A 21892-nucleotide genomic window follows, 5' to 3' on the forward strand; every position below is an offset into this window, starting at 1 on the left:
ATCAGGTTTTATTGTCACATACAATCATACGATGTAGTGAAATTTGATCTCTGCATTTAACCCATCCCTGAGGGGCAGCAGGCACTCATTCCAGCTCTAAACTAATGCCACTGACAGGAGAATTAATTAATATACATGTTTTTGATGGGGAAAATCCACACTCCATAAGTCCACACAGAAAGGCCCTGCCCTAGTTGGGATTTGAACCTAGGACCTTATCACTGTGAGGCAACAATGCTAACCACTTAGCCACTGTGCTTCCCTGAGATTTACAGCACCTGGTCCCATTCGGTCCAGACCTGACTCTGCTTAGCTTCCAAGATCGGATGAGATCAGGTGCACCCAGGGTGGTATGGCCATAAGCCATTCTGAGAGTAACAGGAAAATCGACTCTACAGAATGGCTCTCATTGATTATAGAGAAGCAGCCTGTGCAGCGTATCAGATTGTAAGCTGAAGCAAAAATTTGTGTTGACTTCAGTTGTAGCTGTTAACTGGAGCTTTCTGTTTGCTGTCTCAAAGCTTCCCAACTGTGTCCGAGCACAGCTGTGATGCAGAGGGGAGTGCATGACCATGATCACAGTGGTGAGCAAGGGTTTGTCGGGGCATCACCTCTGTCACCTACGTAATTGAGTTAGCAGTGTGCGCCTGGTTCATTACACATCCTTTCACCCAGTAGAAAAGGTTACTTGCCAGTGCAGCGAGTGTAGTGACAGAAACAAATATCTCTAATCCCCAGCATGTTACAGGGCCCCTGCCAAGCTCTGGGCCCCCTGAACCATTCAGCACTCAAACCCCGACCTGCTCAGACACACCAGCTAGTCAGTCTAGTCAAGACACACACACACACACACTGTTTGCAAGGCCAAAGAAAAAACACATTTAACAGTTTTACATTGCCCTAACAGATAAGCTGCATGTTAGTTTAAGTAAAATAAACAACAGACTGAAATAAAATGTTCTTACCATCCTAACTTATTATCTTAATTACCTGTTAAGACTTCAAGCTGTACATTGTGGTGTTTATAGATGACATGAGGTTTTAACTTCTCAAAGTGAGTTTGTGTAAAGAATTAACATATTCCCCTTTCACACTGAAAGACAGTACTGCCTCATCACAAATGCTTGTTTGTGAAGCTGAATCTTCCCCAGATGGTTTAAAGGACTTTCATGGTCACTCTTTGCTATTTTGATATTTATTTTTTTATTGGGCAAAATACAGTGCAGCATGTTAGGAAATACATGAGATAATGAGAACAATACATGACAATAGTGTACAAACCGAAAGATTAGCATGGTACCATCCCTGTACCCAATGACAGAAGAATCAATCAACATGACAAAGATCATCCATGTAACATCACATCCTTCCTCTTGAACCACACCACTCCCCACTTCCATACAGTGTTACTGAACAGTCCAAAGAGATGTCTTAATCATAATATACTTTGTAAAATGGTGGACTGAAATGTGGAGATTTGTGAAAAATCTACTCATCTCATTTTAGCGACATATTAGGGGAAGAACTGCAGGTGTTTCATAAAAACAGGCCAATATAACCATTGTAGCCTACAACAAGCAAGATACTGCACTACAAAACAAATGCATTAAAGTATTTGCCATCATACTTGAAAAAATGCTAAACCTAAAAACTTCCTAGTACAGACTCAAAGACTGTCTCGTAGCTTCTCAAACTGGATTTCTCTTTGTGGATTAATTGAATCTTTATTTTCCAGAGGTTCAGCCTCTGGTTAAACTGTTGGCAGGTAAGCTCCTGGACTCTGGTAGCTGTAGTCCGGACAGACTTTTTGAACCAGCCTGTAGTCCGTGCTGTAGAAAGACACGTAGATACAGATGACCTGGAAAGGTTTGGAGCACATCCAGGTGACATGGCTCTGGGTCTGCTCCTGAGCACACGTCTTGGATGGGTCGTAGTTACACAGCATCACCTTCTTGTTGCTTTCCGTTTTCTCGTAGTCCACCCTGCAGTTGAACGTCTTGGAGTCTTTGGGGTGGACCACGCTTTGGCGCTCAAGGTCAAACTCCACCTCCTTCATCGGTGGGACGAGACTGACTGACACGTTGCCCACACCTGTGGAATTGTGGCGGAAGTAAACCCCAAGAGAGCCGTTCCTGTGATCCACGATCTTGCCCATGATCAGCAAATTCAGTTTGACTGTCTTGATGTTTGAATAAAAGTCCCCCCAGCTGAACGTCCTGGAAAACTTTGAAGCTCCATGAACTTTCATGATTGGGCGAAGCTTTATCTTTAAGGACGGGTTGGAGCGTGATTGGGAGTGTCCTCCAACTATTTCCCAAAGTCCCTGCTTTGAAAGAGGGATAAAGGGACTGATGGGTAGTTTGGTGTTCTCATTCAAACTCCTGGTTTGGAGCAAGTTCTTTGAAGAATGGTCTTCAGTTAATGTTCCCTTGCCAAAGGTGAAGTTGCTGTGTGACTGTTGTTGCCCAAGAACCAACTAGAAAATCAAACAAGGAGAGAAATTGGACATTAAATACAACTGGAAATGAATTAATGAGTAAAAGAGAGTGGAAAGGCTAAAAATGTGAGGGGATTCAATTCACGCTCTTTCTAAGTTCCTGAAAAATGTCAAATTTATGTCAAAGCCCCAACAAAACATGATGGTGATGGTAAGCATAAAATATAATCTTGTGTGTGATCTAACTACACCACATACTAAACTCCAAAAATGCATCATATTCAATGAGCATATATTGTTATTTGGCATGTAAAACTGCAACATACTGTAATAATTTCACATATGAATGAATAAAACGTACAATCATTCTGTGTGAAATATAACAAAAAATCACAAAAACTCACTTAAAATGAAGACTGTTACTTTTCACGTGTTTGCTCCATTTCTTATAATTTGACATCTAATTCTTTAGTTCATTGCTTCTGTTTAGTTTACTTACCAAACAAAAGGTCCCTTTCACAAGTATCTGAACAAAGCGCTGCCTGGCAAGCATCTCCATGGTGCATCAGTTACCGTCTGAACATCCATCCACTCTCACCTGAGGTTCATTCAAGCCAAGTTGACTTTTGGAAGAGAATACAAGTTGTGCTCAAGTGTCTCTCAAATCCATGTTGGAATAACTAAATCCACATTAAACTCTGTCAGAAACACACCAGCAGGAAACTCTCTGCGAGCTGCTGCTGCTTCTGCTCACAGCACACAGACTGGGGAAGCTTCTCTCAGATCTCAAGATTTTTAACACCCAGTTTTTCTGTGACTGCTCTCTCTCTCTCTCTCTCTCTCTCTCTCTCTCTCTCTCTCTCTCTCTCTCTCTCTGCCCCCCTTTCTCTCACTCACTCATCCAATCACACACATACAAAAACACACACTTTTGTTCATGGATATGAAGTGTCCACCCTGCCTCCTCGTGTATTCCTGCCACTGAAAAAAACCCATCTTGGATTATGTTTTGAATGATTCAATTAACACGTTTTAAATGACGATCCATTTACTCTCGCGAGATTTGTTGTTCCTTCACGTGCGCGTAGTTTGTCATTTTACAAAATAATTATGTTTTATGGTGTGACAATACTGTGGTTGAGGTCTGGTTAGGTTTAGGCACAAAAAACACTTGGTTAGTGCTAAGGGAAAATCATAGTTTGGGTTAAAATGATCACTCTCGCGAGATCTTTCGCAAAATTAGGGTTACCATCTAAACATGATCAAGGTAAACTCATACAAGGTTATGTGACACTGCCATCTTGTGGCCGCATAGCATAGTACAGGCTGAGCTAGACTCATCAAGGCAGCCACATTTTAGAGGTGACTCCCATACATTATAATTAAGATGTCACATTAGGAATAATGACTCAGAGACTCTGGATAATTGGATCAAAACATGTTTACAAGCATTTTATATTCAGAGAACTTCAGTCCAAAGTGAGACATCATTTATTAAAATTAACACTCACTCATGTGCGACGCTCAATGTGAAATGTATGCAAATTAGATTTTTTTTTTTTTTTAAAGAAAAGGCCTCTCTCATCTATAGATATCTCACCTACATTCACACTTTCTAATTATACAAGATCACCCAGCTGGGGTGTTTGAAAATGGAAGTCCTGTTAACACCAGAAGTGCAAAATATCGCCTTTTGATTAGCATTTTCTCATACAATATATACTGTTCAAATTCACGTAATGGGGCCAATTCAAGACTTATTTATAGTTCACAAGTTAACCTATATATCTAAAGCAACTCCACATTGTAATTTGCGAATACTAGTGATAGTAGTAGTGTTGTATGTGTCATGGTGATGGATTTGATCATATGTCCAGCATTACAAGATATAAATCTAAATTTTCTTGTCCAGGATAATATTCCATAGTGGCTTTATATATATTTTATAGTGGCTGTATATGTGACTGCCATCTTGCATGCAGTCCATTCACATATTTACTTCTATATAATACTGGCTTCATAGGGAGTTTAACATGACTTTTATCACATTTTCTCTACACACTTCAATTTAAATTAGCAGGTTTTTGTGATAGCTTGCTTTACTGTTGCTAAACCTTTACTGCTTAGGCCCGTTCTATGGTTTACACTGGTGCGATATTCAGCACTTCAGCACTTTATTAGGAGATGAAAAAATGTTCCATTGTATGTGCGTGTGCGCTTACAAGCCTGCAGGTGATACCAAGTTTCCCCTCATCAAAGAAATCAAAAAAACTCTGGCACTTCCTCATCTTATAAAAGGGTATCACCTTAAAACATATTGTGGTGTGTTTGGGCTGGTATGTTAGTGAAGAAGAAAAAAATTCCTAAGAAGACTGAAAGTTATTGCATGGCAGTGAGCCAACAGGAAGATCACACAGTTCTGACAGTGGCACAGATTTTATCTTTACAGCATGTTTTCATGCATGAAAGATTCTTCAGTAAAAGAGATGTGATTGATAAATGGTCACACGCTCTGAATTTCCTGGCAACACCACTACCAGGAAGTCCAGAGAAGACAAGAACTACTGAAAATAACTTACACAATAGTTACTGTCAATCCTTTCAAGTGAAATAAAGAGAACGAAAATACCCAACAACACCTTTCTTTTGAGTGATAGGTTCTAGGACTAACTTGCACCTGCAAAACCTCCTGCCTGCCCTACTTTGCCTTTGCTTATGGCTCAGCTCAAATTGCAGGGTTTTTGTTTTTGGATTCAATATCTAAGGCCCAATTTACAGTGAGAAAGAAGATCATCAAATGTTACTTCATTTTTATTAATGTTCCTGGTGTGTCCTGGTAAAAACTGACTGATGGTAAATTTTACTGTGTAAAAAATGTGTTTCATTTTTCCTGATTGTCACAATGTTTCATGAAATCCTTCACACAGGACATCCAAACATAACAGTTAAACATAAAGTTAATTATTACCATTAAATAATCAGTACAGTAACCTGTAGCGCAGAGCAAAGAAGTGAAACACATGTGTACAACAATAACTGTAACTGAGAAGACAAGTAAATCTCTTTCTTGGACAATGTGTGTGTAAGTGAGGAACAGCTGAATCTCTCCCTTTATGAGTGTACCGTGTCCAGATTTCATACATCACCCCCTTTGTCTTGACTCTGACAGTTGACCTCTCATCATTTTTGCAAAAAACAATGAATTTTATGAACAGCAATATACTCACACAATGGTCAATAAGAGATAAAAGCAAACAAATGTCTGCCAACATCTCCATCAAGGCACAGGGGGCGGTGTTTTAAACTGGATTGTATTTTTAGTGACAGAAACATGGATGTGATCTGAATTGCTCCAGTGAGCTTCTCTCTTGTATTTTAGGAAAAATTAAGGTGGTGTATTCTATAGTATGCTGGAGAATAGATAATGTCAACATGTCTACCCTGATTTGAAATTAAGAAAAGATCAGCATTTCAGTCTAAAAAGAAAGATATCACAGACAGCTCTGTATGCATGATAAGCAAATTCATAGAGGATAGTCAGATTTAGGAGTTGACAGCCACACAAAAAGAGTGTTCGGACACACTTGTACCAGCAGCACTGATGCTACTTGTTAAACAGGTTTGCTGATATGTGGTTGTTGGAGTGGGACAAGGTGTCCCAGTAGAGAGCAGTTGATGCCAATATGATGGCTTCTACCATGATGTGAGTCACATCCTGGTGAATCACAGTTTTAAATATATTCATAGTGTATATAGAGTTATGACTGGTACTGTATGTTTGCTTACAAGTGGCACAAATATCACCTCAGGCTAAATAATATGTAGTGTCACAAGTTAAGTGTAGTAAAACAACTAATTCACCTTTGAATATTGATCCAACATGCATTTAGTTGATAGAAATTGACTTTCATACAGATTAATAGGCCAACAGTGTTATTTATCTTTACAGATCATGGTATTTAAACAAAGGTTAAACAGTCTGATAGTGCTCTGATAAAACCATCAGGCACAACACACTATAACAATAGCTGGCTGAAATTCGAGGGAGATAGGTGTCCCTCCAAAAAGACACTGGAGATGCTAATAAGTCAGTGGGTAACCAAATATTATTGTGATTTGTTAGAGGTTGATACGTGCGGTCCATAATTCATAAGGTAGTGAACAGTTCAGATTTAGACATTTTCTAGGGCGTCACTGTTCCAACAGTGCTCCAGGGCAACATGAAGAACATGGAGATCCCTTGAAAATGACCTTTCTGACCTTTCCGGGTTAAAAAAAACAAAAAACAAAACAAACAACAAAAAAAAAAACAACTTTTTAAAAATAATATAACACTGTCAAGCATCTACTAGGATGCAGGATATGTTCACTTTACAGGTGAAAAGATAGCGGGCAGACAGGAAACAGATGAGTAGGCAGGTGGAAATATTGAACAACAGATAAATGACAGGTGAAAATACAATATGCTGTTATGGTTGACATGCATTGTTGCATAGTATCTGACTTGCCACTAAATAATAATGAAAGTTTCTTAAAAGCAGAATATACAGTGAAAAAGCAGAATATACAATATACTTTTATTGGTTAAATCTACAGATTTAACCAATAAGCTTGGACAGGAAACATGGACAGGCTGCACCAAAAGGAAATTAAGCTTTTCATTTAGAGTACAAATTAGTTTGTGGTTTCACCACAATAGTGATATCATTAAATGTTTCCTTTTTGAAATTAATATCTTGACACTTAATAGCACTACATCGTCTATCTAAAGCCTTTGGTAGAGTATTACATCTCGTTTTTTGTCCTGAATACAATTTGATGATCTTCATAATACTCAGCAGACAAAGATGTATGGTTACAGTTTACCAGGAAGCAAGATTTATTATACACTGACCTATTTGAAACTGATCAAAAAACAGGTTTATGGTACAGTGCCAGCTTGTACTGTATAAAGCCTGGTTCCATCCCTACAGTCTCAAATGGATGAGAAGGAAAAGGACAGCTTATATCACCAGGTAATTATTTAATTTTCTTTTTAAGGGATATGCCTATTTCTAATTCCAATTACTCTACTGTCTTGTAATTTAGCATTCAATTGTAGTTTATAATAAAATGACCAAACCATTATGTTTGGTCTGAATTGCCTAGGACAATGGCATGTCACATCACATTGTCTGTGCTGCTTTTGGGGATGATAAGTAAGTCATTTTCATAAAATGCAATTTCATTTTATTTTTTGAAATATGTATGTTATCTCATGGTCCTGTATATAGTGGTGTTTTTAAATATTAGCTTTATTTAAATACTTGAATATCCCTTTTAAATTTTTCTGGTCATATCCGTTTACTTACACATGCGTTTTTGCTTCATTTTTGTGTAATTTACAGGTACAGTGATTCCCCAGAGTACAGGTAAGTTGAAGTCTACATGAATCTTGATTTTTCATTGGTCCGTTGTCTTATCATGCTAGTCACACAATCGTGCTAATTCATTAAGTCATAGAGGCTATTACATCAGGAGGATTATACTTGATACAAATGCTGTATGGTAATCAGTGTGATTGTTAGCCAGCACGACTTGCTTGGAATAGAAGTTGTTATCTACACCTTACCTCAAAGTCATATTCAATGTAACTGCAATTTTGATGAATCATTATGATTATTAAGGCATATGATTGCTAATGAACTAACCAATTCATTTTTACACCTTAATATCACCATTAGCCCATCTGTATAAGGATGTATAATAACTGGATGTTGGATAATTTCAGTGAAATTCAAATTGTTTGAAGTCTCCCTCCAGTCATGTGTTTTGACTATTATTTTTTCAGTTGGATGTTTGAACTTCACTGTGCAGGATGATGTATGTGCAGAGTTTGACACTACAAGACTGTTTTCAAATTAATCTGCTGAGGGGAAGTTTTCTCTGTGCTAACTTTCAATTTATGATGTGTATCCATGAGCATAATTTATATTGTGACATCAAAACAAGTTTGGAGCCAGTCGTGGTCCAGTATGAAACTTATACATATGTGATGTGAAAACTTGAAGCCTCCAGTGCACATATGCCGAAAATGGACTGTTCAGGGATTAACAGGGATGAAATAAAGGAGAAGGAGGAAATGTCGTTTTAAGAATTTAATTAAACTTGTTTATGTAAAATTCATATTAGATAGATTATTATTCAAAGCAGAGTATTTTTTATATATCTGAAACATGTCTGGAGGGGATCTTTAACATATGTTATACTTACAAAATCCCTTTGGATCTCAGTGGAGCATTTTATTATACAAAACCTTTTCATGTTTTCAAGTTTCAATTATGTTTTTATGTTTCTGGTTTTGGTCTGTGAAGAATATTATGTATTTTAGGATTAAAAGACATGCTCTGCACTCTACAAAAATTACCAAGTCAAACATGAAGTTGAAGTAAATAATTTCGCTGAGTACTCTTGAAGAAAGAACATATTTTGCAGGAATGATGAAAATTCAGTGTTTTTTTGTTTTGTGACTGTAATTGTGTTCCTCCTAGGACCCCTCTATCCAATATCAGGAACTATGAACTCTCAAACAGATGATGGAAGCTCACCTTTAATAACCTTGCAGCAATCTTTTGTCTTTTTTGGACGGACTTATAACAAGATTTATGTATGTAAAATTATGTTTTCTAAATACAACATACATATATAAGTAAGTGTGTAGACTATGAAAACCACTGGTTAACCACAGAAAAAAACTTTTTTCCTAAAACTTAAAATGTGAAATTTCAATTTAAATTCAACCTTACTTCACAAAAACTGAGTTGTAGTAAACATTAACATCTGTTTTTATAACATACTCTAATAAATCTTTGATAAGATGTAGTTGTCAAAGACCATAGTCAGCATCTCGTGATTTCTTGTTAGTAAGAATTGGTTTACCCAAATATTTGTTTTCAGGTCAACCACAATGGACACTTGACATTTCGAGCTCCTTGGTCAAGTTACATACCTGAAAGTTTTCCAATATATGGATCCAGAGACATCATAGCTCCATTCTGGACAGATTTGGACAACAGAAAAACTGGTCAGGTTTACTACAACCAATACACAAGTGGCAGTGTTCTCCAACAAGCTACATGGGACATAAATAAGTATTTCCCAAGACTGAACTTCCATGCCAAATGGGTCTTTGTTGCAACATGGTATGAGGTGGCATACTTTCCAAATTCAGGAACAGTAAGTCAGTGTATTTGCAAAACACACACAAATCTCCTATTATCAAATTTGATAAACATTTTGTTTTTTTCCAGCGCACAACTGCCCAAGCGGTCTTGATCTCTGGTGGCCAGTACTCATTTGTTCTTATAAACTACGGGCTACTAGCCTCAACAGCTCGCCGTGTACAGGTTAGAACCTTTTGTGTTGTATGTAATTTACTACGAAATAAAGTGTTTTAAGTTGCTGTAACTAAAAGTGAAAACAGTGTAGTATATTACCCATGTGGTACATATTTTTTCATTTGCAGTATAACAAAAAAAAAAAACACAAACAGATCTGACATCAAATAAATTCATTCTATATAACATTTGCTGTATATTCCAGGCTGGCTATGACACAATCAATTCAACTCACCATTTCACCATCCCTGGATCATTCTCTAACAATGCAACAGGCAGTAACTCAAATTTCCGCCTGAGCAGCAATGTCAATTTACCGGGTCGCTGGGCCTTCCGGACAGACCATGGATCAAAAGGCTGCACTTTCAATGGTAAGACCACCCAAAGTGACACTTTGTGCTTTATGGACTTTACTTTACAGTGATGTACAATATATCTACAATGACCACTCATGAAACTTATGTGCCAGGTTAATAATAAATCTGCACTTCTTGAACAAATTCATGTTTTATATGTTGTCTGCAGATGAGTTTATTGTACACTGAACTTTGGTGACATTAGGTTTAAGTGTATGATTATCTTAGTTGTAAAGACGTAAATTTGCAGTTTCTTGTCCATTATTGAGTAAAATGTAAAAGTTACTTGCATTGGCAAGTATATATGTTTTTTCTCAAACATCAGTTGGTGTCTATGGTGGTGTTATTTTTGAGTTGGATTAAAGAAAATGTTTTGAGTGACTATTTCCTTTTATTCTTCTCAAGGTGAATCTGTGCAGCTGGGAGACTCATTCTGGAGCGATAGTACCTGTGCACAGATTTGCACCTGCACCTCAGCAGGTCTGCGGTGCCATTACCAACCCTGCTTCTTTTCCCAAATATGCCGTCATGCTGCCTTTCAATTCTCTTGCCAGACTGTGCAGAGACAGACCTGCACCATTGCGGGTGATCCACACTACTATACCTTTGATGGGACCCTGTTTCACTTCCAGGGCACTTGCACTTATGTTTTCTCTGAACAATGTGGTCATGGGCTGCCCTACTATAGAGTAGAAGGTGCTAATGAGCACAGGGGCAGCAGTCGAGTTTCTTGGAGACGACTGGTCAAAGTGTTTGTCTATAATGAAACTATTGAGCTTGTCAAAGGACGTCGTGGTGAGGCCAAGGTAATTTTGATGGGTTATTCTGAGTTCTTCAGTCCTTATGTATTGAAACAACTATTTCTTTGTTGCTCTTGACATACTTGCTGGTGTGTTTACAGGTTAATGGAAACTTTGCAGCCGCTCCATTCTACCTCAATAATGGCACTGTCCAGGTTTATGAGTCAGGTTTTTCTGTGATCGTCAGTACTGACTTTGGTTTGGAGGTATCCTATGACGTTAACCATTATGTCAGAATCAGTGTGCCCTACACTTACCAGAATGCAACATGTGGCCTGTGTGGAAACTTCAACAATGATCGCAGGGATGACTTTCGAACTCGCCAAGGTGAGGTTGTGAGCTCTGATGTGATTTTTGCCAACAGCTGGCAAGCATCAGGGGACGATGAGCCTGGTTGTGAGGCACCATGTGGAGGTCTGGACTGTGCTGTCTGCACTGAGGCTCAGAATGCTTTATACAGCAACACTGCCCATTGTGGTATCCTTCAGAGCAGCTCTGGACCCTTTGCTGCTTGCCATCAACGACTTCCTCCACAGCCCTTTGTGGAGAGTTGTGTGTATGATCTGTGTGTAGGAGGAGGGTACCAGCCCATTCTGTGCCAAGCACTAAATGTGTATGCAAGTCAGTGCCAACAGAATGGCATACAGCTCCCAAGCTGGAGGAGACAAGGCTTTTGTGGTATGTCTGTCAGTCACATAACATTATTTCAAAAATATTATTTTGGTAAAATGTCTATGATGTCAAGATCACTTTGATTTTTTTCCTTAGAAATCCCCTGCCCAGCCAACAGCCACTTTGTGTCCAATGGCACAGGATGTCCTGCTACCTGTGTCAATCCCAATTCTACCAACAACTGCCCTCTCCCTGCCCAGGAGAGCTGCATCTGTGATTCAGGCTACATACTCAGTGCTGGGGTCTGTGTCCCTCATGCTGAATGTGGCTGTAGCTTTGAGGGTTGCTACTACCGCTCTGGAGAGACTGTAATATTAGACCAGGACTGTGGGAGACGTTGTAGCTGCAGTTATGGCTCCATGACTTGCCAACCCTATAGTTGTGGCCCACTTGAATCATGCGGTGTGGACGAGGATGAAAGAGGATGCAGACCTAACAGCTATGGAACATGCTGGATTAGGGGCAGAGGGTCATATCATACATTTGATGGTCTGACATACCAATATCCTGGGGCATGTCGATTAACCCTTGCCAAAGTAGTGGCGATGTCTAGTCACTCCCACTTTGCAGTGACAATTGAAAAGGTACCCAGTGGCCAGCAGGGCTTCGCCAGGGTGCTGAAATTTGAGGCAGAGGGCACACATGTGTCCATTGAGATAGCAAGGAGCAGTAGAGTACAGGTAAGGCATGACAAATGTGACAAAATGAGTTGAACATGAATATCATTTATACTATGCTGCAGTAACCTCACACTCATGTTAGTTAATTTCATTTATTATCCTGTTGGAAATCTTGTCAACTATGAAATGAAAAAACAATGATTTAAATTACCCTTTAGGTTGATGGTCAGATCATCAGACTACCATTCAGCTCAGTGTCCAACCGAATCCACATCTACCACAGCAGCACTGACAGTATCATCCTTCGCACCTCCTTTGGTGTAACGGTACAAACAGTCTGGCCTCACTTTGTGCGAGTCACTGCACCTGGAATTTACAATGGTTCACTTGGTGGACTCTGTGGTGATTACAATGGTCATCCAAATGATGATTTCCGGACACCCAATGGCATCTTGGTTAACAGCTCTCAGGTCTTTGGGGACAGTTGGCGAGATGGCTCCCTCGCTAAGCATTGTGTGGAGAGTAGAAATTACAACTCTACAACAAATTACAACTCTAGTGAGTACTGTGGCATTCTTGTCTCATCGCATGGGCCATTTGCCCAATGTTGGGCCACGGTGGACCCATGGCAGAATGTTCACATCTGGAATGAGACTGTTAAGTCCTCTAGAAATCCAGGAGTGGTGTTTTGTGAGATTCTGCAAGGTTACGCTCTAATGTGTCAACAGAAAGGTATTGCCATAGGATACTGGAGGAATGCAACTGGCTGCGGTAAACACTTTTTCCCTTTTAGATCAAAATTAGCTTTTATACTGATTTAAAAAGTTTTTAATCCATCTTTTTGTTTTTCCATAGAGCATCCATGCCCTCCAAACAGCCATTATGAACTCTGTGGAACAACTTGTCCATCCGCCTGTCCAAGCCTTTCCTTCCCCTTCTCCTGTGACACACTGTGTCAGGAGGGTTGCCAGTGTGATGATGGTTTTGTCCTCAATGGCAACCAGTGCGTGCCACCAACAGACTGCGGATGCCATCACAAAGGACGCTATTGGGAAGGTGGTGAACAGTTCTGGGATGGTGAGGAATGTCAGAGCTTGTGTACCTGTAATGGCACAACTGGAGCAGTCCACTGTATCCCAAACACTTGTGGTCCCCAGGAGTCCTGCCGTGTGGTGGGGGGTGAGTTTGGCTGCCATCCGAACCCTCATGGCACCTGCTCTGCCTCTGGGGACCCCCACTACTTCACCTTTGATGGCAAAGCCTATGACTTCCAGGGAACCTGCCGCTATGTTCTGGCAACCATGTGCAACACCACTGATGGCCTGCATCAATTTTCTGTGGAGGCTAAGAATGAGCCGTGGAATGGGTTGCCAGTTTCAATTACAGCTGAAGTTTATGTGAACATGTGGGGCTATCGAGTGCATATTTCAAGGGAGACAAATGGTGTGGTAGAGGTGAGTTTACCAACTTTTGAACCATTGCAGACATTAATCAAATCTTATCTACACCTGGATAAGACATCATTTGAAAAACACGTAATGGCACCACATATGATTATTCTTCCAATTTTGCTTTTCTAATCTTTTAGGTGAATGAGTTAACTAAAAACTTACCTATTCTCTTGAATGGTGGTCATGTGTCTATCTATGCAAGTGGATCTTACACATTTGTCAATGCTGATTTTGGCTTAAGTGTCACCTATGATGGATATAGTACAGTGTTTATCTCTGTACCTTCAAATTACAGGTATCTGCAATTCCCCAAATTAAAATTGGAATCTTTTGACATGCTTAAAAAAATACAATCACAAATGTGTGTAGGATATTCAATAACCATCTATCTTTTGAGCCACTTCTTTTCATCAATACAGTGGAAAAATGTGTGGACTTTGTGGAAACTTCAACGGAAATCCAAATGATGAGTTCCGCACCCCATCTGGAATGATGGTCACCACTCCAACTCAGTTTGGGACAGCTTGGAAAGTGGCGGGCAATTACACCTGCAGTGATGGGTGTGGCTCCTCCTGTCCACAGTGTACCAATGAGCTTCCTGCTAGAGCTCAGTGTGATGTAATTCAGGCAGCTGATGGCCCCTTAAGCTTCTGCCATGAGCAGGTGGACCCAAGACCATTTTTCAATGACTGTGTGTTTGATGTGTGTGTGTCCGGAAATGAGGGCCAAGATCTCCTGTGCAGGGCCATTCAGGCATATGTCAGTGCCTGTCAGTCTGCTAATGTGCGAATCTACCCTTGGAGACAGAACACCACCTGCAGTGAGTTGACCTGTCACTGTCTCATTTAAAAACTACAAATAAATAAATAAATAATGCAAGCAATCTACATTTTCTCAACATATCTCCTGACTGACCTTTTATTCACAAATTTATGTAATGAACATAACTTATTATGATGGTCCCCATTTGTTTCCTCACTTATTTAGGACTTGACTGTCCAGCCAACAGCCATTATGAGCTGTGTGGTACTGACTGTGGACACACGTGTGCCAGCAGTGTTCGTGGCAGCTGCAAGCAGATTTGCTCTGAGGGATGCTTCTGTGATGAGGGCTTTGTCAGGAGTGGGACAAGGTGTGTCCCTGTGGAAAGCTGTGGCTGCCAATATAATGGCTTCTACTATGAAGTAAGTCACATCCCAGTTAATGCTTTCTATGTTTGCAATAAGCCACATTTTCATGAAAAATATGTTCTTTTCTCTTTCTTACGCTAAAGGCTGGTGAATCGTTCTGGACAGAAGGATGCTCCCAGCGATGTGAATGCCATGCTCCCAATGACCTGCGCTGTTCTGCTGCATCTTGCACCTCTGCACAAGAGTGCACCATCAAAAACGGCCAGCTGGGCTGTTTTGATACAATGTCTACTTGCACTGTGTGGGGGGACCCACACTACATCACCTTTGATGGGGCACTGGCTCATTTCCAGGGCACATGCTCTTACATCATCACTGAGAGTGTGAACCACGGCATCAATGAAACACAGTTTCAGGTAGTAGCCACCAATAATCACCGTGGCAACAACCGTGTGTCATTTGTGTCAGCAGTGGATATATACCTTTCAAATCCACCAGAGAGTGCATACGTCAGGATCGGCCCTAACAAAAGAGTAAAGGTACAGTAAACTATATTTACTTTATTTTATACAACTTTCTTTATATTAGGTGTAAACATGACTGACAACAAGTACCTCCCCATCTCTTCTCCATCTCTTTTTAATCTTTCATCCTCACAGGTAAATGACACTGAAGTGTCTCTTCCGACCACTGCAGGAACCTTAGCTTGGGTGTTAAGGCAGGGAAACTACATAGTGGTCGATGCCAGTGACCTGATAGTCCAGTTTGACGGTCAGAGTACTTTACTGGTCAGAATCGGCCAACACTGTGAAAACAGAGTCACTGGGATGTGTGGTAACTTCAACAATGATCCTGCAGATGACAAAGTCTTGCCCAATGGTACACTGGCACAAAATGACAATGACTTTGGACACAGCTGGAAGGCACCCACAAGTCAACCAGGGTAAGTTGTTAGGAAAAACAGTGAAGGTTAATTTGAAGTTAATGTAATAGACTATAATGGCAGCTATACTATGCTGAATATTCACACAAACTACAAAATATTGTCATTGTATTGTCAGTTAAATTTATTTCAGTGTATGACCTTGTTTTCTGCCTGACCACCCCACATTTCTTATTTACCAGTTTTTCAACTTAGCTAGCTAGCATTTTTTTCATTTGGAAATCACCAAAATTGCATTAGTGATATATCATTGAGTCAGCTGCAGTGATGACAAAAAATATGTCTGAGCAAAGTTTCTTTTTAAAAAGGCCAGGTGTTAGAAGTGTAACACTCTGTCTTTTGTAGTTGTGGATCCACAGATGATCAGAATGGTGATGGACTGAATGACTGTCCCTTCATGGAAGAATACTCTGAACTCTGTAGTGTCATCACCAACTCTAGCGGTCCATTCAGTGCCTGTCACCTGCACTCAGACCCCCAGCCATTTTTCAGTTCCTGTATCTACGATCTCTGCCTCTACACTCCAGCCAATGGCATGCTGTGTTCTGCTGTATCAGCCTATGAAAGAACCTGCTCTGTGTTGGGGTTGAATTTCCCCGAGTGGCGCTCTGCTTTGCTCTGTGGTATGTTTTAACAAGGCTGATAGGTTTAATAAAAATGAGGACATAATAGATCATGCAAAATTCTTCAAGCTGAAGGTGTTTTGTGGAAGTCCCTCTGTTCAATCAGTCTTTGTCTCATTGCTTCCCCACTATTTTTCTAGCTGAGTCAGACCCTTGTGAAGAGTTGAACTGCACAGAGTTTGAGTGGTGTGGTGAGAAGGATGGTTTTTATGGCTGCCTCTGTGATGAGGACCATCCTCGGCCCAACAATGAGAGCTACGGTGAGGGAAGCTCCTATTGAAATACTGCTTTATTTCCTCAGATAACAGTAATAACAATGATGTGTATGAGCAATGATGAAGAGTGTATATTGCAAGTGAATTATTAGCCCTGCTAGCTGCATGGTTGTATGGTTGGCAATGTTGGTCTGTCAGTCAGACAGTTCACAGCTGTGGTCCATACTGAAACATGTCAATAACTGATGGATTTCCATGAAATGCCACGAGCAGGTCAAAGTTTTCACTGTGAAATATTTCTAAGTTTAATTGATAAATTGGCACAAAATTTTCTACATCCACCCATGGAGATACTTTTCCTCTAGTGCCAACACGAGGATCACATTTATGGTTTTGAGTGAAATGTCTTAACAACTGTTGGATGGATTGCCATCAAATTTGGTGCACTCATATCTTCCTCAGGATGAATAACTTTGCTGAACCTCTGAGTTTTCATCTTCTTTGATATATTACCAAACACCTGAAACACTAATGACACCATCAGCCTCAAATGTACTGCTAATTATCAAATGTGAGCATGCAACACACTAAACTACGATTGTAAATATGGTAAACATTATACCTTCTTAGCATCACCGTGTTAGCATTGTCATTGTGAGCATTTTAGCATGCTGAAGTTAACATTTGGCCCAAAACACAACTGTGCACATGTACAGCCTCACAGAGTCGCTAGCATGGCTCTCGACTCTCAGTCTTATTATTGTTATTTACATGGTAACTCTGGAACAAATGAAAAATAATATGCATTTATGGCAGCACAAAGCATATTTACTCACTTTTCTATGTTCCGGTTGGGGATTTGGTAAACAAAAATGCATTGTTATCTTTTTTTCTAGACTCGTCCATCACATGTGTCAGTAGTTCAGGCACTATATCCCTGTCGCGCTGCAAGCTGTTTGAAGCTGGATTCCATCCCCAGACCCTACATCTCCTAGATGATTCTTGTAAAGGGACTCTTCAGGACGGTCGACTGGTGTTCCACTTTAATAATGACGACCAGCTGTGTGGGACAGTGCTCAAGGTACAGTCCATAACCTCCAATAATGCACACTGAGAAAGGTTTTAGATGTAAATGTACTACACAGGCCAGACTGCACCTGGAATATACTAACTATACTTTTTATATTAATTATACTTCTTTTTATCATCTCAATATTACAGAGCAATGGAACCCACTTCAACTATGAGAACACCATCCAGGGCGACGACACCTTGAACATTAGTTTGGTTTTCTCCTGTGAATACCCTCTGACTCAGGCCCTGTCTATGGATCAGGGTATCAGCCTAGTAGAGAGGTGACAGTCACAATACCATCTCCTCAGCAATGTTTTATTTGCTTTATTGTTTTAGTTTTAGGTGTTAATGAGTAAATTACATTTTTTTTTTTACAAGAGCACAGTATGTCAACATCTAAGTTCTTTTTATGGTGAAAATCTGATCTGTATCAGAGTATATGTAACACAACAAAGTTTTCAATAATTTCATGTATCTGCGTCAATATATAAGCTACACAATGCTAAATCTGAACTTCAGGAGGCACACTAAAATGTTAAATCTGCACCTACAATAAGACCCCTTCAAACAAGTGATTTGAAGCAGTGGTTAAATTTTCAAACCAGGAAAGGGTGTCTAACCTCATTATTAACCCCTCAAACAACTGCATTTAAAGTTTATGTGCTTTTTACTATTTACAGTTTTACCGCTGTATAAACTATATAAATGTGTTAATAGGTCAAAATACTTGTGTGTGTATTTAAATACTCTTTAAAATCATATTTGGATAAATATATCCAAATGTGATTTCATCCCAATTCTGTAAATGCAATCCTAGCTCCCTACACAATTGTTTCTCATCTCATTTTTAGTCACGTTGTGTTGTTTTTCTGTAGCATTGTGAAGAAAAAGCTTCCACCTGGCCATGGACAGTACCATTTGAGAATCATCCCCTATCAGGATGCTGGCTTCCAATTTCCCCTCACCAGTGACAGAAACATAGAAATGGAAATAAACCAGAGGTTGTATGTGGAAGTGCGAACAGAAGGAGTTGATGAACAGCAGATCTTCACCATTCTGGACTCCTGCTGGGCTACACCGGTCAACATCACAAACTACCCTGTCCGCCAAGATCTCATTACCGCAATGTAAATAATCAAAAGCAATTTCACCCTCTGTTAGCAAGCACATTTGATTCATTTGCCAGATTAAGTTTGCAGCCAGTCTCTAGCCTCCCTCCACTTACTTTGCCAATCTTCTCTTCCACATATTAACTCTTTTTTCACCTGCTAAACTTGTTGATGCCACTGTCTTCCAGGTGTCCTAATACAGCAGATGGTACAGTTGAGCTGGTCAATGGCAGTTCCACTGTGGCCCGATTCTCCTTCAGGATTTTCACCTTTGCCAACTTTCCATCCATTTACCTGCACTGCCAGGTCCACTTGTGTCTTTTGAGCCACAACAACTGCACAACTGTATGTACCATTTTCCATCCATCCACACACTTTTTATAATCTTAAAATGACCAGAACATCAGAGGTGGAGGGAGGCAGGGTCGCTAGTCTCACACAAGGCGAACACTCAATACAGGACTTACACATACAGGCAGATACATGTAGATACAGTCAGACACAAAAATCCCTTTTAGAATCACATTCACATCTGCATTAATTTGGACTGCAGACACTAACCACTGGAAAAATTTGTAAAATAATCCTGTACTCCAAAAGCAATAGGGTTGATTTCTGAGCTGTGTTAGGTCAATGCAAAGTGATCATTTCCTGTGAGACACTTTGAATAAATGCTCATGTTATTGTCCTGCAGCATTGCAACCCTGATCACCACAGAGTTAAGAGAGATGTATCGTACCATGACATAGTTATGCTCTCACTTGGACCTCTGGTCACCATGCCAGGTAAATACCAGGGTAGGTACATTTCTTTTTATCTTTGCTGTTGTTGTTCTACTTCTCTGTCCCCCTCTTCTCTTTCTCTTTCAACCCAACCGGTCAAAGCAGATGGCCGCCCACCTAGAGCCGGGTTCTGCTTGAGGTTTCTACCTGTTAAAGGGGAGTTTTTCCTTACTGCTGTTGCCAAGTGCTTGCTCATGGGGGGATTGTTGGGTCTCTGTAAATTAAAGAGCTGGTCTAGACCTCCTCTATGTGAAAAGTGCCCTGAGATGGCTTTTGTTGTGTTTTGGTGCTATATAAATAAAATAAAATTGAATTGAATTGAATTACCTCTGTATCCTTGTAGATGCTACATATGTGGATGGATTATAGTTTATATTTTGGTTGTTCTCTTGCAGACACAATGATGAGACCTCCACGATGATCTTGCTTGCCATTTTGCTGACTGCAACAACTCAAAGATGAACTCATATACGCTAAGGAGGCGAATGTAATGTTTTCATTACCAGATGAATGTGATATTTTTTTAATCAGAGAACAGTAGCCTAATCATGCCAGTTATTTTTCATCTTGGGTAATAGAGTGAAAGCCTTTGCCTATATTTAGAAATGAACAAGGTTTATAGAGGCCTATGAAATCTATATTTTACAGAAACTTGAAAGACATTACCATAGCTTTGCTCTTGAATTTTATTTTCCTTTGCATAGAAATTACATACATAGAAATAAGTAAAACAACAATCTATACTGTATTGTTTGTCTGGGCTGTGACCCATCGGTGGGTCATGGAGGATTTTTAATGGGTTGCCAAGGGGTCACTACTAAAAACAAAAATAACATTAAACTCCTTTTTTGACAGATATAATTAAATTTGTATTGATTTTTTCAGATCTCGTCTACTGTAGAATTATTTTTTACTATTACAGGAAAAGTTGCTTCATTTCAATCACAGTACTACAGTCATTGAAATTCAACTGTAACTCTAAATGCTATCATATATGACTTCAAAATGCATGTGGGTAACCTTGTATATGCACTAGACAATAAAATAGCATTTGCATTTAAAGTATGTTTTCCCGTCACCTTTACTTTGGGTTGCTAAAAAAAAACCTTAAAAAAATGCCTGAAGGTTGTCCTGTTGTAACCATTGACTGTATATAAATATGGACATCATGACAGCTCCCCAAAAGTGAAGCCAAAACATCTGGATCACCCCCTGGTGGCTGGCTGCAATATAATGATGGATAGACAAATGTTGAAACTGTTGACATCCGGAAAGACGGGATAAAAACCAAAAACAGTCCGATCATATTACAGGTTTGAAGTAATGTTAACCAAACTTATTTGGATGAAAAATTAAAGGCAATTCTTGCTTGTACACAATCCACTTTCACAACAATCCCACCTTTGGTTCATAGGTGTATAACGTCTCCTGACAGCCCACATTCAGGTTCAAAAACATTTTATAATTAACATTACTGAAAGATAAAATATTAAAGATATTTGTAAATGCTTTTTAAGACCTGCAGATCCCCTGTAATAACACCTCACTGCACAGAATTGTCACAAAGGTGGGTGAATGGAGCAGGTGGACCCAAATGCAGAGACGGCAGGCAGGTTGGATACGATGCTGAATATTTAATGAAAGAACTCAAAAATCACAAGAGACACTGGGAACAGGAACAAAGACCATAAACACAGGAAAAAAACTTGGCGCATACACAGAGCGAAAGCAGAAAAAAAAAAAGCAGACAACTCAACAAAGACCGAACTGAAAACTGGACTATAAATACACAGGGAGTGATTGCAAATGAAACACAGGTGAGGAAAACAAGACACAGGTGAGACACATGAAATAATCAAACACAGGAAGTAAAGTGACCAGACACAAGAAGGAAATATTTCAAAATAAAACAGGAAATATCATAAACAAACAGGTGACACAAAAACACAGGAGGAACACACAAGGGAACAGAAAAAACCAAAACCAGGAAACAAATGCAACACAATGAAAGAGTCCCTCAAAAAGTCAGACAGGGTAAATTCGACCAACACATCTACACATAGAAACACACACAAACACAAAATGCAAGCAAACATTACACAGTGTTACACAAACACATTTCCGATCCAAGACTGTACTAGCATATTAAAGGTGAGCAGAGAGCAGAATCTGTCTGTTTCTGACAGTGTATTTGTCGCTACAAAATATAATGACTGTTAATATACTGTAGGTCATACATTTACCAACGTAAGCAACATTGTCTTCCAAAACAGAATCAAATCATTTACTCTGCAGGTTTAGCTG

General features: G+C 39.6%; 2 protein-coding genes across 3 annotated transcripts; one reads left to right on the forward strand and one right to left on the reverse strand.

The window, feature by feature from the left end:
• Window positions 1-1204: 1204 nt before the first annotated feature.
• On the reverse strand, window positions 1205-3590 carry LOC122971325 (neurexophilin-1-like). Of its 2 annotated transcripts, none has more exons than XM_044337921.1 (3): window positions 3367-3590; window positions 2937-3060; window positions 1205-2476 (listed from the first exon to the last, which is right to left on the reverse strand). In XM_044337921.1, exons 2-3 carry the CDS (start codon window positions 2994-2996, stop codon window positions 1751-1753), a joined length of 786 nt encoding a protein of 261 aa, XP_044193856.1. In that variant the 5' UTR covers window positions 2997-3060; window positions 3367-3590; the 3' UTR covers window positions 1205-1750. The 2 variants fall into 2 exon arrangements, with proteins under 2 accessions (XP_044193856.1, XP_044193857.1); XM_044337922.1 differs by lacking the exon at window positions 3367-3590 and adding an exon at window positions 3151-3298.
• A 5383-nt stretch (window positions 3591-8973) lies between these two features.
• On the forward strand, window positions 8974-20395 carry LOC122971689 (alpha-tectorin-like). The gene is made up of 22 exons (XM_044338431.1): window positions 8974-9083; window positions 9374-9652; window positions 9727-9822; window positions 10019-10184; window positions 10575-10975; window positions 11071-11647; window positions 11738-12321; window positions 12480-13032; window positions 13117-13715; window positions 13850-14007; window positions 14132-14532; window positions 14700-14896; window positions 14986-15381; window positions 15502-15785; window positions 16131-16408; window positions 16549-16668; window positions 17520-17704; window positions 17845-17978; window positions 18573-18824; window positions 18995-19151; window positions 19501-19603; window positions 19984-20395. Exons 1-22 carry the CDS (start codon window positions 8994-8996, stop codon window positions 20007-20009), a joined length of 6036 nt encoding a protein of 2011 aa, XP_044194366.1. The 5' UTR covers window positions 8974-8993; the 3' UTR covers window positions 20010-20395.
• The last annotated feature ends 1497 nt before the right edge of the window (window positions 20396-21892 follow it).

Source organism: Thunnus albacares, chromosome 20, assembly GCF_914725855.1.
Source record: "Thunnus albacares chromosome 20, fThuAlb1.1, whole genome shotgun sequence".
Lineage (NCBI taxonomy): Eukaryota > Metazoa > Chordata > Actinopteri > Scombriformes > Scombridae > Thunnus > Thunnus albacares.